At 42.1% G+C, this 19,186-nt stretch overlaps 1 protein-coding gene across 1 annotated transcript; it reads right to left on the reverse strand.

Annotated features, from left to right (window-relative positions):
* Positions 1-7,476: 7,476 nt before the first annotated feature.
* LOC135547723 (tubulin alpha chain) lies at positions 7,477-13,682 on the reverse strand. Its single transcript, XM_064976969.1, has 4 exons — positions 13,601-13,682; positions 9,176-9,398; positions 8,895-9,043; positions 7,477-8,608 (listed from the first exon to the last, which is right to left on the reverse strand). The coding sequence occupies exons 1-4, from the start codon at positions 13,601-13,603 to the stop codon at positions 7,631-7,633; spliced, it is 1,353 nt and encodes a 450-aa protein (XP_064833041.1). The 5' UTR covers positions 13,604-13,682; the 3' UTR covers positions 7,477-7,630.
* Between the last annotated feature and the right edge of the window lie 5,504 nt (positions 13,683-19,186).

Here is a 19,186-nt window from a genome sequence, read left to right on the forward strand (position 1 = left end):
TAAATCAGTCAGGAGCTAGCCAGGCTATTAAACAACAAGCAAACTCTAAAATCAGTCAGGAGCTAGCCAGGCTATTAAACAACAAGCTAACTCTAAAATCAGTCAGGAGCTAGCCAGGCTATTAAACAACAAGCTAACTCTAAAATCAGTCAGGAGCTAGCCAGGTAGCCTAAGAAGGAATTAAAATTAATTATTTAGGCTATATTATTATTATTATTTAAAGGCTATGGCCTGCCATTTAAGAAACAAATTGTAAAACATTGTGACACGCTACAGGCTGGCAGAAGCAAGGTCAGCATTTCAACAACTCATCAACAATAGCACTTCAACAGCATGCCTATACATTTCACACTTCGACTGTATTACACAGCTCACTCTCCAGCTCACACTGTCAAACAGGTAGGTCCCCTGAACACAGCTCACCTTCCAGCTCACACTGTCAAACAGGGAGGTCCCCTGAACACAGCTCACTCTCCAGCCCACCTTCCAGCTCACACTCTCAAACAGGTAGGTCCCCTGACCACAGCTCACCTTCCAGCTCACACTGTCAAACAGGGAGGTCCCCTGAACACAGCTCACTCTCCAGCCCACCTTCCAGCTCACACTCTCAAACAGGTAGGTCCCCTGAACACTGCTCACTCTCCAGCCCACCTTCCAGCTCACACTCTCAAACAGGTAGGTCCCCTGAACACTGCTCACTCTCCAGCCCACCTTCCAGCTCACACTCTCAAACAGGTAGGTCCCCTGAACACTGCTCACTCTCCAGCCCACCTTCCAGCTCACACTCTCAAACAGGTAGGTCCCCTGAACACTGCTCACTCTCCAGCCCACCTTCCAGCTCACACTCTCAAACAGGGAGGTCCCCTGAACACAGCCCACTCTCCAGCCCACCTTCCAGCTCACACTCTCAAACAGGTAGGTCTCCTGAACACTGCTCACTCTCCAGCCCACCTTCCAGCTCACACTCTCAAACAGGTAGGTCCCCTGAACACAGCCCACTCTCCAGCCCACCTTCCAGCTCACACTCTCAAACAGGGAGGTCCCCTGAACACTGCTCACTCTCCAGCCCACCTTCCAGCTCACACTCTCAAACAGGTAGGTCCCCTGAACACAGCTCACTCTCCAGCCCACCTTCCAGCTCACACTCTCAAACAGGTAGGTCCCCTGAACACTGCTCACTCTCCAGCCCACTCTCCAGCTCACACTCTCAAACAGGTAGGTCTTCCTGTGTATGATAGTTTTTGCCTGCCTCACTTTTGCCTATTCCCTGCCTGTACTTTAGCGGATTTCCTGTTATCAACCTTTTTCCTGATCTACTGGATGACTTTACTAGCCTTTTCCCTTCCTGTACTGTTCCCTTTTTGGACCCTCTGTGTATGACCTTCTGCTTGCCCCTGGACCCAGCTCCTCCTGTGTATGACCTTCTGCCTGCCCCTAGACCCAGCTCCTCCTGTGTATGACCGTCTGCCTGCCCCTGGACCCAGCTCCTCCTGTGTATGACCTTAAAGTTCCTCGGTGTACACATCACTGACAAACTGAAATGGTCTACCCACAAAGACAGTGTGGTGAAGAAGGTGCAACAGCGCCTCTTCAAACTCGGGAGGCTGAAGAAATTTGGCTTGTCACCTAAAAACCTCACAAACGCTATCATCCAGAAGGCGTGGTCAGTACAGGTGCATCAACGCTGTGACCGAGAGACTGAGAAACAGCTTCTATATCAAGGCCATCAGACTGTTAAACAGCCATCACTAGCAGAGAGAGGCTGCTGCCTACATACAGACTTGAAATCATTGGCCACTTTAATAAATGGAACACTAGTTACTTTAATAATGTTTACATATCTTGCATTACTCATCTCATACTGTATGTTTATACTCTATTCTATACCATCTATTGCATCTTAGCCTATGCTGCTCTGTCATTTCTCCATTTCTCTCTGTCATCCATATATTTATATTTATGTATTCTCATTCCATTCCTTATTCCATTAGGTATTTGTTGTGGAATTGTTAGATATTACTTATTCTGCCCTTGAGTTGCGTTCCCATGCAAAACTAGACAGATAGCTAACAACAAAGTCTTCAATAAAACTCCCAAGGCGTGACTTTTCTTGAATTAATATATTGAAAATGTTTATGTTGTGAAACTGCAAAATACAGAAAAGAATGTACTTTAGTATTCAATTCACACCGACATACTGTAGCTGTACATTATACATTTAGTATTCAATTCACACCGACATACTGTAGCTGTACATTATACATTTAGTATTCAATTCACAACGACATACTGTAGCTGTACATTATACATTTAGTATTCAATTCACACCGACATACTGTAGCTGTACATTATACATTTAGTATTCAATTCACACTGACATACTGTTGCTGTACATTATACATTTAGTATTCAATTCACACCAACATACTGTTGTAGACAGTAGACATCACACATGCAGAAGTTTCAAAACAATAAAGACATTACAAATGTCATATTATATATATACAGTGTTTTTACAATGTACAAATGGTAAAGGACACAAGATAAAATAAATAAGCATAGATATGGGTTGTATTTACAATGGTGCGTGTTTTTCACTGGTTGCCCTTTTCTCGTGGCAACAGGTCACAAATCTTGCTGCTCTGATGGCACACTGTGGAATTTCACCCAGTAGATATGGGAGTTTTTCAAAATTGGATTTGTTTTCGAATTCTTTGTGGATCTGTGTAATCTGAGGGAAATATGTCTCTCTAATATGGTCATACATTTGGCAGGAGGTTAGGAAGTGCATCTGTTTCCACCTCATTTTGTGGGCAGTGAGCACATAGCCTGTCTTCTCTTGAGAGCTCTGCCTAATATGGTCTTTCTCAATACATTTGGCAGTCTGTACATAGTCAAAGTTTCCTTAATTTTGGGTCAGTCACAGTGGTCAGGTATTCTGCCGCTGTGTACTTCTGTTTAGGGCCAAATAGCATTCTAGTTTGCTCTGTTTTTTTGTTCATTCTTTCCAATGTGTCAAGTAATTATCTTTTTGTTTTCTCATGATTTGGTTGGGTCTAATTGTGCTGCTGTCCTGGGGCTCTGTAGGGTGTGTTTGTGAACAGAGCCCCAGGACCAGCTTGCTTAGGGGACTGTTCTCCACGTTCATCTCTCTGTAGGTGATGGCTTTGTTGTGGAAGGTTTGGGAATCGCTTCCTTTTAGGTGGTTATAGAATTTAACAGCTCTTTTCTGAATTTTGATAATTAGTGGGTATCGGCCTAATTCTGCTCTGCATGCATTATTTGGTGTTCTACGTTGTACACGGAGGATATTTTTGCAGAATTCTGCATGCAGAGTCTCAATTTGGTGTCTCTCTCTCTCTCTCTCTCTCTCTCTCTCTCTCTCTCTCTCTCTCTCTCTCTGCTCCTCCAGATATGATCCTGTTTTGTTTGTTCCTTTGTAGATTTACTTAGTTTTCAATCAGTCAAATTCACACACACAGATTCACGCATTCCTGCACTTTACATGCACCTTACATTATGATACTTTCACACCTCATTCCTTTTTCTTTGTTTAAAGTTAATCGTTTTTGGTTTATAATAAAGAACCTTTTTGATTGGCTTATACCTGTTCGTGTCCCCTCATTTTTGCCACAGGCTATGAGCCATCCTGTGACGGGTATTAAAAAAGATTCTTCTTGTCTCCAGTCATGTACAATTATGAAGAATTGCATGAAATGGTTTTATAAAAGGCAATTTTTTTTATTGAACCGCAAGTACGATGATAGATTCATGCAGTGCTTTTAGTATAATGGGTATCTTTTCACACCTACCCTTCTTGCGGTGGTCTGTGAATCCACAAACTTCTGGCTACTTTGCCATGTAAGACTTACAAAACATATAACTGTTTCTAAAACTGAATATCTAAGGCTCTGTTCTGCCCAAGAAGTGAGGGTAAACAGTAGCCATGTTCTCTGCTATCTACTTTGTTTTTATTGTTATTTGGGGTATAGCTGAGCGTCACTGGTTTTCTTTTCAAGCGTTCAGGGAGGGTCGGGAAAAATATATTTTACTGAAGAAAGAGCCATCCATTTTCATTGCAGAGAGGTCTGATTTTCTCCAGGTATCCCTCATTATAAATAACGTATAGTCCCTCAATATTCTTGATCACCAAACAATTTATGGAGCTGCATATTAATTTATGCCAATCCTCTCTCCCCTACAATTTGACATTTGCGCTGCACCCGATCGATCCTATTGCTGTTCAGCAAATCAGCAATCTGTTCGCTAGCGCACCAGACCTGTGTTAATTGACAGTTTTGTAGTCCAATCAGAGGGCCGAGTGTGCATTTTACTAGCCAATCGGTTGCATAGTTTTGTTGCAAGGGCAATGCTGAGGCTACTGTCTCTGACTGTGTGGAGAATAATCCACAGAGACTCTGTGCCACAAAATGAGTGACAAAATTGTATGTAGTGTCTTAGCTCTCATTACTTATTTATATAATAAGAAAGACTCTGAATACAAGAAATTGAACTGGAGCTTCACATTTACTAAAACGAGTTAGTACCAGAATAACATAGAACTGCGTGTGACCAAGGGTGCTCCATCCTTAAAGGGGACATCAGTAGTTAACAGAACATTACACTGTAGAAACCCTGGTCAGATCATTTAAATTCATCAGTCTGAAGTCAAAGTCGAGTCCCAAGTCTTGAGGATCCAAGGCTAAGTCAAGTCTCAAGTAATTTTATATCAAGTCGAATCTCAAGTCATCAAATTTGACTTGAGTCAGAATTGAATCCAAGTCATGTGACTCTAGTCCACAACTCTGGCATGTAACAACACATCCGCCATGTTGACCCTCAACACGGGGGCCCCTTAGTAGTGTGTTCTTAGTCCCCTTCTGTACTCCCTGTTCACCCATGACTGCGTGGCCGCGTACAACTCCAACACCATCACAACGTGGTAGGCCTGATCACCAACCACGATGAGTCAGCCTATAGGGCGGAGGTCAGAGACCTGGCATTGTGGTGCCAGGATAACAACCTCTCAACTTCAGCAAGACAAAGGAGCTGATCGTGGACTGCAGGAAACAGAGGGCAGAGCAGAAAACCCATTCACATTGATGGGGCTGTACTGGAGCAGGTCAAGATCTTCAAGTTCCTTGGTGTCCACATCACTAAGGACCTATCATGGTCCTTGGTGTCCACATCACTAAGGACCTATCATGGTCCAAACACACCAACACAGTCGTAAAGAGAGGCTTAAAAGATTTGGGTCCTCACATCCTCAAAAGTCCTACAGCTGCACCATTTGGGCTCCCGAGTGGCGCAGCGGTATAAGGCACTGCATCTCAGTGCAAAAGATGTCATTACAGTCCCTGGTTTGAATCCAGGCTGAATCACATCCGGCTGTGATTGGGAGTCCCATAGGGCGGCACACAATTGGCCCATTGTCGTCCAGGTTTGGCTGTAGGAGGCCGTCATTGTAAATAAAAATGTGTTCTTAATTAACTGACTTGCCTAGTTAAATAAAGGTGAAATAAAAAAAATAATTACAGCATCTTGACTGGTTGCATTACCGCCTGGCATGGTAACTGCTCGGCATCCAACCGCAAGGCACTACAGGGGGTTGTGCGTACGGCCCAGTGCATCACTGACATAAAGCCTGTTCTAATCTAGCAGAAATAAAGCCTGTTCTAATCTAGCAGACATAAAGCATGTTCTAATCTAGCAGACATAAAGCCTGTTCTAATCTAGCAGACATAAAGCCTGCTCTCATCTAGCAGACATAAAGCCTGTTCTAATCTAGCAGACATAAAGCCTGTTCTAATCTAGCAGACATAAAGCCTGTTCTAATCTAGCAGACATAAAGCCTGTTCTAATCTAGTAGACATAAAGCCTGTTCTAATCTAGCTGACATAAAGCCTGTTCTAATCTAGCAGACATAAAGCCTGTTCTAATCTAGTAGACATAAAGCCTGTTCTAATCTAGCAGACATAAAGCCTGCTCTCATCTAGCAGACATAAAGCCTGTTCTAATCTAGCAGACATAAAGCCTGTTCTAATCTAGCAGACATAAAGCCTGTTCTAATCTAGTAGACATAAAGCCTGTTATAATCTAGAAGACATAAAGCCTGTTCTAATCTAGTAGACATAAAGCCGGTTCTAATCTAGCAGACATAAAGCCTGTTATAATCTAGAAGACATAAAGCCTGTTCTAATCTAGTAGACATAAAGCCTGTTCTAATCTAGCAGACATAAAGCCCGTTCTATTCTAGCAGACATAAAGCCTGTTATAATCTAGAAGACATAAATCCTGCTCTCATCTAGCAGACATAAAGCCTGTTATAATCTAGCAGACATAAAGCCCGTTCTATTCTAGCAGACATAAAGCCTGTTATAATCTAGAAGACATAAAGCCTGTTCTAATCTAGCAGACATAAAGCCTGTTCTAATCTAGTAGACATAAAGCCTGTTCTAATCTAGCAGACATAAAGCCTGTTCTAATCTAGCAGACATAAAGCCTGTTCTAATCTAGTAGACATAAAGCCTGTTCTAATCTAGCAGACATAAAGCCTGTTCTAATCTAGTAGACATAAAGCCTGCTCTAATCTAGCAAACATAAAGCCTGTTCTAATCTAGCAGACATAAAGCCTGTTCTAATCTAGTAGACATAAAGCCTGTCCTAATCTAGTAGACATAAAGCCTGTTCTAATCTAGTAGACATAAAGCCTGTTCTAATCTAGCAGACATAAAGCCTGTTCTAATCTAGCAGACATAAAGCCTGCTCTCATCTAGCAGACATAAAGCCTGTTATAATCTAGCAGACATAAAGCCCGTTCTATTCTAGCAGACATAAAGCCTGTTATAATCTAGAAGACATAAAGCCTGTTCTAATCTAGCAGACATAAAGCCTGTTCTAATCTAGTAGACATAAAGCCTGTCCTAATCTAGCAGACATAAAGCCTGTTCTAATCTAGCAGACATAAAGCCTGTTCTAATCTAGCAGACATAAAGCCTGTTCTAATCTAGCAGACATAAAGCCTGTTCTAATCTAGCAGACATAAAGCCTGCTCTCATCTAGTAGATGTAAATCCTGTTCTAATCTAGTAGACATAAAGCCTGTTCTAATCTAGTAGACATAAAGCCTGTTCTAATCTAGCAGACATAAAGCCTGTTCTAATCTAGTAGACATAAAGCCTGTTCTAATCTAGCAGACATAAAGCCTGTTCTAATCTAGTAGACATAAAGCCGGTTCTAATATAGCAGACATAAAGCCTGTTCTAATCTAGCAGACATAAAGCCTGTTCTAATCTAGTAGACATGAAGCCTGTTCTAATCTAGTAGACATGAAGCCTGTTCTAGTCTAGCAGACACTACCATTAAAAACCCTTATTTGAAGCTGCAGCCTTATAAAAGCTTGATATAATAATAGCTGCTTATTTGAAAGTCAATCATAGACCATCTTCGAGTCTAAAAACAACCACATACAGTTGAGTTCGTTTACAATGCGTTTATTGAGAATACACACAACATGACTAGATGTAACAGAGACTGTTAACACTGCAGTGGGGAATGTGTTGCTGTCATGTTAAGTGTAGGACTCCAACAGTCAGTGTTGGAATGTAGGGTGGCAAAGCATGTTTAGCCTTTTAATATTCCTCTCCCTCCTCATCCTCTTCTCCCACGCTGTCAGTGCCCACCTCTTCATAATCCTTCTCCAGGGCTGCCATGTCCTCTCTGGCCTCAGAGAACTCTCCCTCCTCCATGCCCTCACCAACGTACCAGTGCACAAAGGCTCTCTTGGCATACATCAGGTCAAACTTGTGGTCCAGACGGGCCCAGGCCTCAGCGATGGCTGTGGTGTTACTCAGCATGCACACGGCCCTCTGGACCTTGGCCAGGTCTCCTCCAGGAACCACCGTAGGGGGCTGGTAGTTGATACCCACCTTGAAGCCAGTGGGACACCAGTCCACAAACTGGATACTCCTCTTGGTTTTGATGGCAGCGATGGCAGAGTTGACATCTTTGGGAACAACGTCACCACGGTACAGGAGACAGCAGGCCATGTATTTGCCGTGACGAGGGTCACACTTCACCATCTGATTGGCCGGCTCAAAGCAGGCGTTGGTGATGTCAGCGACTGACAGCTGCTCGTGATAGGCCTTCTCAGCGGAGATGACTGGGGCATATGTGGCCAGAGGGAAGTGGATACGGGGGTAGGGCACCAAGTTGGTCTGGAATTCTGTCAGATCAACATTCAGGGCTCCATCGAAACGCAGGGAGGCAGTGATGGAGGAGACGATCTGACCAATGAGCCTGTTGAGGTTGGTGTACGAGGGACGCTCAATGTCAAGGTTCCTACGGCAGATGTCATAGATGGCCTCATTGTCCACCATGAAGGCACAGTCAGAGTGCTCCAGGGTGGTGTGAGTGGTCAGGATGGAGTTGTAGGGCTCCACCACAGCCGTGGACACCTGGGGAGCTGGGTAAACGGCGAACTCAAGCTTAGACTTCTTTCCGTAGTCGACAGACAGACGTTCCATCAGCAGGGAGGTGAAACCAGAACCGGTGCCTCCTCCGAAGCTGTGGAAGATGAGGAACCCCTGGAGACCTGTACACTGGTCAGCCTGAATGGAGAAATGGTACAATAACATTGTTAGATGTTATCTTATGTTACAGCAGTAAGAGGAGAATGGAGAACCTGTTTCCATGTTCTACCTAGAACCATAAAGGGTTCTTCGGCTTGTCCCTGTAAGATAACCCTTTATGGTTCCAGGTAGAAGTTTTTGACACACCTTAAGAACCCTTTTAAAACACTTTCTTCCATAGAGCAGGTTTCTGAAGAACCTTCTAGAATGAAAAAGGTTCTGTGTAGAACCCTAGTTAGAGGCCTGTTTCAGAATGACGACTCACCAGTTTGCGTGTCCTGTCCAGCACAATGTCAATGATCTCCTTGCCGATGGTGTAGTGACCGCGGGCGTAGTTGTTGGCAGCATCTTCTTTGCCAGTGATCAGCTGCTCAGGGTGGAACAACTGACGATAGATACCTGTCCTCACCTCATCTGAAAAACAAAGGTAGAATATCCTAATATTTTGAATATGAGGAATATCTTGGGACAGAATATCACATCATTCAAAGCTTGTAAACCATAATCCAATAGGAAATCTCCAGGATATCAAGAGTCTCATCTTACCAATGACAGTGGGCTCCAGATCTACAAAGATGGCACGGGGGACATGCTTTCCGGCTCCGGTCTCACTGAAGAAGGTGTTGAAAGAGTCGTCTCCACCTCCACAGGTCTTGTCACTGGGCATCTGTCCGTCCGGCTGGATCCCATGCTCCAGGCAGTACAGCTCCCAACAAGCGTTACCCATCTGGACTCCGGCTTGGCCCACATGCATGGAAATACACTCACGCTGAGAGAGAGAGAGGGCTCAAGGTTTAATGTCACACGCACACGTTCAGTGAAATGTCTTTCTCGCTAGCTCTAACTCCAACAATGCAGTCATCAGTAACAATGACAAGGTAGAACAAAAACACGTGATACATTAAAATAAGAGATCAACTACAGGGAAATGTCAATTAAATAATATCTTTACACATTAAATGACACACTGAAGTGTGTGGAGGGATGAACATGAAGGTTAAAAGCAATTTCAGACAGTTTAAATTGCATTGTAATGTATTGTAGTGTATTGTAGTATTGTAATGTATTGTAGTGTATTGTAATGTAATGTATTGTAATGTATTGTAGTGTAATGTTTTGTAATGTATTGTAGTGTAATGTAATGTAATGTATTGTAGTGTATTGTAATGTATTGTAATTTATTGTAGTGTATTGTAATGTAGTGTAATGTATTGTATTGTAGTGTAATGTAATGTATTGTAGTGTAATGTATTGTAATGTAGTGTATTGTAGTGTATTGTAGTGTATTGTAATGTATTGTAATGTATTGTAGTGTATTGTAGTGTATTGTAATGTAATGTATTGTAGTGTAGTGTATTGTATTGTAGTGTATTGTAGTGTATTGTAATGTAATGTATTGTAATGTATTGTAATGTAATGTATTGTAGTGTAGTGTATTGTATTGCAGTGTATTGTAGGGTAGTGTATTGTAGTGTATTGTAATGTAATGTATTGTAGTGTAGTGTAGTGTAGTGTAGTGTAGTGTAGTGTATTGTAATGTAATGTATTGTAGTGTATTGTAATGTAGTGTATTGTAGTGTATTGTATTGTAATGTAGTGTATTGTAGTGTATTGTAGTGTATTGTAATGTAATGTATTGTAGTGTATTGTAATGTAATGTATTGTAGTGTATTGTAATGTATTGTATTGTATTGTAGTGTATTGTAATGTATTGTAGTGTAGTGTATTGTAGTGTAGTGTATTGTAATGTAATGTATTGTAGTGTAGTGTATTGTATTGTAATGTATTGTATTGTAGTGTATTGTATTGTAGTGTATTGTAATGTAATGTAGTGTATTGTAATGTAATGTAATGTAATGTAATGTAATTTATTGTATTGTATTGTAATGTAATGTATTGTATTGTAATGTATTATATTGTATTGTAATGTAATGTATTGTAGTGTATTATAGTGTATTGTAATGTAATGTATTGTAGTGTAGTGTATTTTATTGTATTGTATTGTAGTGTATTGTAATGTAATGTATTGTCGTGTAGTGTATTGTATTGTAGTGTATTGTAATGTAATGTATTGTAGTGTATTGCAATGTATTGTAGTGTATTGAAGTGTAGTGTAGTATTGTAGTGTATTGCAGTGTATTGTAGTATTGTAGTGTATTGTAGTGTATTGTAGTATTGTAGTGTATTGTAGTATTGTAGTGTATTGTAGTGTATTGTAGTATTGTAGTGTATTGTAGTGTATTGTAATGTATTGTAGTGTATTGTAGTGTATTGTAGTATTGTAGTGTATTGTAGTGTATTGTAGTGTATTGTAGTATTGTAGTGTATTGTAATGTATTGTAATGTATTGCAGTGTAATGTAATGTAATGTATTGTAGTGTATTGTAATGTATTGTAATGTATTGTAATGTATTGTAATTTATTGTAGTGTATTGTAATGTATTGTATTGTAGTGTAATGTAATGTATTGTAGTGTAATGTATTGTAATGTAGTGTATTGTAGTGTATTGTAATGTATTGTAATGTATTGTAGTGTATTGTAGTGTATTGTAATGTAATGTATTGTAGTGTAGTGTATTGTATTGTAGTGTATTGTAGTGTATTGTAATGTAATGTATTGTAGTGTATTGTAATGTATTGTAATGTATTGTAGTGTATTGAAGTGTAGTGTAGTATTGTAGTGTATTGTAGTGTATTGTAGTATTGTAGTGTATTGTAGTGTATTGTAATGTATTGTAGTGTATTGTAGTGTATTGTAGTCTATTGTAGTATTGTAGTGTATTGTAGTATTGTAGTGTATTGTAGTGTATTGTAGTATTGTAGTGTATTGTAGTGTATTGTAGTGTATTGTAATGTATTGTAGTGTATTGTAGTATTGTAGTGTATTGTAGTGTATTGTAGTGTATTGTAGTAGTGTAGTGTATTGTAGTGTATTGTAGTGTATTGTAGTGTATTGTAATATTGTAGTGTATTGTAGTATTGTGGTGTATTGTAGTGTATTGTAGTGTATTGTAGTGTATTGTAGTATTGTAGTGTATTGTAGTGTATTGTAATGTATTGTAGTGTATTGTAGTGTATTGTAGTATTGTAGTGTAGTGTAGTGTATTGTAGTATTGTAGTGTATTGTAGTGTATTGTAATGTATTGTAATGTATTGTAGTGTATTGTAGTGTATTGTAGTATTGTAGTGTATTGTAGTGTATTGTAGTATTGTAGTGTATTGTATTGTATTGTAATGTATAGTAGTGTATTGTAGTGTATTGTAGTATTGTAGTGTATTGTAGTATTGTAGTGTATTGTAGTACTGTAGTGTATTGTAGTGTATTGTAGTATTGTAGTGTATTGTAGTGTATTTTAGTATTGTAGTGTATTGTAGTGTATTGTAGTGTATTGTAGTATTGTAGTGTATTGTAATGTATAGTAGTGTATTGTAGTGTATTGTAGTATTGTAGTGTATTGTAGTATTGTAGTGTATTGTAGTGTATTGTGGTATTGTAGTGTATTGTAGTGTATTGTAATGTATTGTAGTGTATTGTAGTGTATTGTAGTATTGTAGTGTATTGTAGTGTATTGTAGTGTATTGTAATGTATTGTAGTGTATTGTAGTGTATTGTAGTATTGTAGTGTATTGTAATATTGTAGTGTATTGTAGTGTATTGTAGTGTATTGTAGTGTATTGTAATGTAATGCAGAATCAATCATCAATCTATTACTATAAGATCACTGTGATTAAGTGAAAGTAAAATCTGATTTTAAAAAAATACATGAGGGAAATTGTCAAACCGTTTTAGCAAAATGACATTTAAACAAAGTCATTGGCTACGCTAGGCTATCCTGGATGTATTCGGCTGAATAGTGTGACCACTATCTTGAGTGTATGATACTAATACTGCACGTCATCTTTCAAATTCTTTGTCTGCCATTTGACGACAGATCGTTATTTATGACCCTGTATCTTTAAGAGCAGAGGACCAGAGAGGAAAAGGTCTTGTTCCTGTGGGCCACCCCTCCTCCTCTCCCCTTCCCCACCTCCTTCTCTCCCCTTCTCCCCCTCCCCCTCTCTCCTCACCCCTTCACCCCCTCCTCTCCCCTCCTCCTCCCTTCTCCCACCTCCTGCTCTCTCCTCACCCCTCCTCCTCTCTCCTCCCCCCTCCTCCTCTCTCCTCACTCCTTCACCCCCTCCACTCCCCTCCTCCTTCCTTCTACCCCTTCTGCTCTCTCCTCCCCCCTCCTCCTCTCTCCTCCCCCCTCCTCCTCTCTCCACCCCTGGACCCTCTATCCCGCCCTCCTCCTCTCTCCTCATCCCTCCTCTTTTTTCTCTCCCTCTTTTTCTCTTTCCTCCCTCACCCCCAGTCCAACTGCACACTCATTGCAGTGTAACAGCGTGAGATCTCTCACACATACCCTACAATCTGTAGAGAAAATGGCTAACATCACAGATCGCTCCTCCCTGTTCTCCTTTGTGCTCAATCATTCCATCCTCCTCTCAGAATGGCAGAAATTATTGTTTTTTAAATCACAGAACATCCAAATGATCAGTAATTCATGTTTTTTTTCTCCCGGAAGCTAAGAGGTTTTCTATCTACACAGTGGATAGTTCATTACCAAGTAGAACAATGACTAAATAGATAGACATTAGAACACTGAAATCTGACCCACATTTGATGCATGGCTGTAGATGATTCTGTCACAAGAATATTTGTTTATCAAAATGATACAATATAAATATTTAAACCAGTACAAACAGTGTATATATATATATAACATCTAAAAGGGACAATGCAGAGAATCACATGGTATTTATGTAACAGAATAATCACCATCATCCACATTATTTTCCTCCAAATCCGTCCTTTACAATCATCAGCCTTATCTAAGCCCATCATTGAATATGAACGCCATGTGAAAGAAAGAACGAGAGAAGGAATAGAGAAAAAGGGGATTTATCATTACGTCAGCAGTCAGCACTCACCATTGTGTCTGGTTTTTCTTTTTCTTCACAGGCTGACGTTTAGGATTCAGAAGAGAAGGCAGAACTGCAGCAGGAAGGAAGTGGAGGGAGTTATATATGCCGGGGGGGGGGGGCAGACAGCACCAGCAGGAAGCTACAGCAGAGTCTGGTTGGTGGAAGAGAATAGGGAAATCCCTCCTTCTTATAACAGACAAAGGCTGATGGGAGCTGACTCTCTATAAAGAATTATAGGTATAGAGAGCAGTAACAATGGCGTATTTTTGTAGACACTAACTCCCCCATGGCTTATTGGTCAAAACCTATGGGTTTAGGGGTTTTGACGGGGGTTGTTTGTTCTTTTTTGGGGGGGGGGGGGTAAACGTTGAAAATAAGGTCTGTGGGAAAACACAGGCTTAGGAGATCTGATACATTGTGTTTCTATGAGATAATCTTCATCGGCTAATGTTACCTTTTTTGGTGAATTTTGAAGCGTTTTTGTAATCAAAACAAGCACATAGAGGTAATGTTAACAGACTGATATTATCTAATAGAAACGAAACGTGTCAGATCATCTAAGCCTGAGTTTTACCGCAAACCTTATATTCGGCGTTTAGCCCAAAACCCCATTCATTTCCCCATTCATTTCTCCATTAATTTCCCCATAGAGAAGGTACTACATCGGGTGTGGTCATTTCCCCATTCATTTCCCCATAGAGAAGGTACTACATCGGGTGTGGTCATTTCCCCATTTATTTCCCCATAGAGAAGGTACTATATCGGGTGTGGTCATTTCCCCATTCATTTCCCCATAGAGAAGGTACTACATCGGGTGTGGTCATTTCCCCATTCATTTCCCCATAGAGAAGGAACTACATCGGGTGTGGTCATTTCCCCATTCATTTCCCCATAGAGAAGGTACTACATTGGGTGTGGTCATTTCCCCATTCATTTCCCCATAGAGAAGGTACTACATCGGGTGTGGTCATTTCTCCATTCATTTCCCCATAGAGAAGGTACTACATTGGGTGTGGTCATTTCCCCATTCATTTCCACATAGAGAAGGTACTACATTGGGTGTGGTCATTTCCCCATTCATTTCCACATAGAGAAGGTACTGGTCTGTGAGGCGTTTGACACATCCCACCTGTCAGATACTCCTCACTGTTTAATTGACTGATTCAACACAAGACGCCAAGATGGTGTAGCAGTCAGACGTCTTTGTCCTGTCGTGTCCCTTGTATATATCGTTTTATATATTTTTCTTCGCATATCTTTTAAAATATTTTGCTAAACCTCAACATCTAAATACTCTCCTGCAACCCGCCTCACCCAATGTAGCGTGGATCTGCTTTTTTTTTCTAAAGTATTTATATTTACTTCGGATCCGGAACCCCTCAACTGAAGCTAGCCAGCTAACTACCAGCTATCAGTCAGCAAGCCATTGCCAGCAGTCATCTCTCGCCAGTTCAAACAACGTGACTCTAACCAGAGCATAACAGACCTGTTATTTTTATCCCCGGATTCCAACTGCAAACTGAACATTTTCATCTGGATCTTCACAACTAGCTAACCGCAATCCCCCGATGACTACTCTTGGCTAGCGTTTCCATCCCAGAGCAAGCACCAATTAGCTTGAAGCTAGCCCGGCCAGGGCTCCTGTGCTACCACCGAAGCATACTCCTGGGCTACAATATCCGGAATATCCTCATGGAACCCCGCATATCCCCTACGACTAGAATACTGACATAATCTGCCCAAGGACTCCAACAGGCCCCTCAGGCGTGACGTCTACTGAAGGCCCATTCTGCTAACCAGCTAGGCCTGCTAGCTACCTAGAGCTACTTGGAACCCTACTAATTCCACAACGGATCTATCGACGTCAGTGCAAAGGCTAACTTTCTAGCCCCTGCTATCTGCCTGCTTGCTAACCCGGTCTGCAAACTGCTAGCTTGCCGGGCCCGGTCTGCTAACTGCTAGCTTACCTGCCCAGTCTGCTAACTGCTAGCCCCTGCTAGCCCCTGCTAACTGCTTGCTTGCTAACCCCGCCTGCTAACTGCTAGCTTGCCCTAGTCTACTAGCTGCTAGCTTGTTAGCATCGGCCTGCTAACTGTCTGAATCACCGCGTCCCAGCCAGCCCAACCACTCACTGGACCCATATGTTCACTTGGCTACTCATGCCTCTCTCTAATATCAATATGCCTCGTCCATTACTGTCCTGGTTAGTAATTACTGTCTTATTTCTCTGTAGAGCCTCTAGCCCTGTTCAATATGCCTTAACCAACCATGTTGTCCCACCTCCTACATATGCGATGACATCACCTGGTTTAAACATCTCTAGAGACTATATCTCTCTCTTCATTACTCAATGCCTAGGTTTACCTCCAATGTGCTCACATCCTACCTTACCTTTGTCTGTACACTATGCCTTGAATCTATGCTATCGTGCCCAGAAACCTGCTCCTTTTACTCTGTTCCGAACGTGCTAGACGGCCAGTTCTTATAGCCTTTAGCCGTACCCTTATCCTACTTCTCCTCTGTTCCTCTGGTGATGTGGGGGTTAATCCGGGCCCTGCAGTGCCTAGCTCCACTCCCACCCCTCAGGTGATCTCATTTGTTGACTTCTGTAAACGTAAAAGCCTTGGTTTCATGCATGTTAACATTAGAAGCCTCCTCCCTAAGTTTGTTTCACTCACTGCTTTAGCACACTCTGCCAACCCAAATGTCTGAGCCGTGTCTGAATCCTGGCTTAGGAAAACCACCACAAACCCTGAAATCTCCATCGCTAACTATAACATTTTCCGCCAAAATAGAACTGCCAAAGGGTGCGGTGTTGCAGTCTACTGCAAAGATTGTAATACAGAACTCTGCAGGCTATCTAATTCTGTACCCAAACAATTTGAGCTTCTACTTCTAAAAATTCACCTTTCCAGAAACAAGTCTCTCACTGTTGCCGCTTGCTGTAGACCTTCCTCTGCCCCCAGCTGTGCCCTCGATAGCATATGTGAATTGATTTCCCCCCATCTATCTTCTGAGCTTGTGCTACTCGGTGACCTAAACTGGGGCATCCTTAAACACCCTGGCCATCCTACAATCTAAGCTTGATGCCCTCAATCTCACACAAATTATCAATGAACCTACCAGGTACAACCCCAAATCAGTAAACACGGGCACCCTCATAGATGTCATCCTAACTAACTCATCCTCCAAATACACCTCTGCTGTTTTCAATCAAGATCTCAGCGATCACTGCCTCATTGCCTGCATCCGTAATGGGTCTGCGACTAAACGACCACCCCTCATCATTGTCAAACGCTCCCTGAAACACTTCTGCAAGCAGGCCTTTCTAATCAAACTGGCCGGGGTATCCTGGAATGACATTGACCTCATCCCGACAGTAGATGATGCCTGGCTATTCTTTAAAAGTGCCTTCCTCACCATCTTAAATAAGCATGCCCCTCTCAAAAAATTTAGAACTAGGATATATTCCTTGGTTCACTCCGGACCTGTCTGCCCTTGACCAGCACAAAAACATCCTGTGGCGTTCTGCATTAGCATCGAATAGCCCCTGTGATATGTAACTTTTCAGGGAAGTTAGGAACAAATACAGTATACACAGGCAGTTAGAAAAGCTAAGGCAAGCTTTTTCAAACAAAAATTTGCATCCTGTAGTACTAACTCAAAAACGTTCTGGGACACTGTAAAGTCCATGGAGAATAAGAGCACCTCTTCCCAGCTGCCCACTGCTCTGAGGCTAGGAAACACTGTCACCACCGATAAATCCACTATAATTGAGAATTTCAAAAAGCATTTCTCTACGGCTGGCCATGCTTTCCACATGGCTACCCCTACCCCGGTCAACTGCCCGGCACCCTCCACAGCAACCTGCCAAAGCCCCCACCATTTCTCCTTTACCCAAATCCAGATAGCTGATGTTCTTAAAGAGCTGCAAAACCTGGACCCCTACAAATCAGCCGGGCTAGACAATCTGGACACTCTCTTTCTAAAATTATCTACCTAAATTTTTGCAACCCCTATTACTAGCCTGTTCAACCTCTCTTTCGCATCGTCTGAGATTCCCAAAGATTGGAAAGCTGCCACGGTCATCGCCCTCTTCAAATGGATTGACACTCTAGACCCAAACTGCTACAGACCTATATCTATTCTACCCTGTCTTTCTAAGGTCTTCGAAAGCCAAGTTAACAAACAGATTACTGACCATTTCGAATCCCACCATACCTTCTCCGCTATGCAATCTGGTTTCAGAGCTGGTCACGGGTGCACCTCAGCCACGCTTAAGGTTCTAAACGACATCATAACCGCCATCGATAAGAGACATTACTGTGCAGCCGTATTCATCGACCTGGCCAGGGCTTTCGACTCTGTCAATGACAACATTTTTATTGGCAGACTCGACAGCCTTGGTTTCTCAAATGATTGCCTCGCCTGGTTTACCAACTACTTCTCTGATAGAGTTCAGTGTGTCAAATCGGCCTGTTGTCCGGACCTCTGACAGTCTCTATGGGTCTGCCACCGGGTTCAATTCTTGGGCTGACTCTCTTTTCTGTATACATCAATGATGTTGCTCTTGCTGCTGGTGATTCTCTGATCCACCTCTACGCAGACGACACCATTCTGTATACTTCTGGCCCCTCCTTGGACACTGTGTTAACTAACCTCCAGACGAGCTTCAATGCCGTACAACTCTCCTTCTGTGGCCTCCAACTGCTCTTAAACGCAAGTAAAACTAAATGTAAGCTATTCAATCGATCACTGCCCGCACCTGCTCGCCCGTCCAGCATCACTACTCTGGACGGCTCTGACTTAGAATACGTGGACAACTACAAATACCTGGGTGTCTGGTTAGACTGTAAACACTCCTTCCAGACTCACATTAAGCATCTCCAATCCAAAATTAAATCTAGAATCGGCTTCCTATATCGCAACAAAGCATCCTTCACTCATGCTGCCAAACTGACCATCCTACCAATCCTCGACTTCAGTGATGTCATCTATAAAATAGCCTCCAACACTGTACTCAACAAACTGGATGCAGTCTATCACAGTGCCATCAGTTTTGTCACCAAAGCCCCATACACTACCCACCATTGCGACCTGTACGCTCTCTTTGACTGGCCCTCGCACCATACTCGTCGCCAAACCCACTGGCTACAGGTTATCTACAAGTCTCTGCTAGGTAAAGCCCCGCCTTATCTCAGCTCACTGGTCACCATAGCAGCACCCACTCGTAGCACACGCTCCAGCAGGTATATCTCACTGGTCACCCCCAAAGCTAATACCTCCCTTGGTCGTCTTTCCTTCCAGTTCTCTGCTGTCCATGACTGGAACGAATTGCAAAAACCTCTGAAGCTGGAGACTCACATCTCCCTCACTAGCACCAGCTGTCAGAGCAGCTTACAGATCACTGCACCTGTACATAGCCCATCTGTAAACAGCCCATCTATCTTCCTACCTCCTCCCCATACTGGTATTTATTTCTTTATTTATTTTGCTCCTTTGCACCCCAGTATCTCTACCTGCATATTCATCTTCTGCCGATCTACCTTTCCAGTGTTTAATTGCTATACTGTAATTACTTTGCCACCATGG

Source organism: Oncorhynchus masou, chromosome 10, assembly GCF_036934945.1.
Source record: "Oncorhynchus masou masou isolate Uvic2021 chromosome 10, UVic_Omas_1.1, whole genome shotgun sequence".
Lineage (NCBI taxonomy): Eukaryota > Metazoa > Chordata > Actinopteri > Salmoniformes > Salmonidae > Oncorhynchus > Oncorhynchus masou.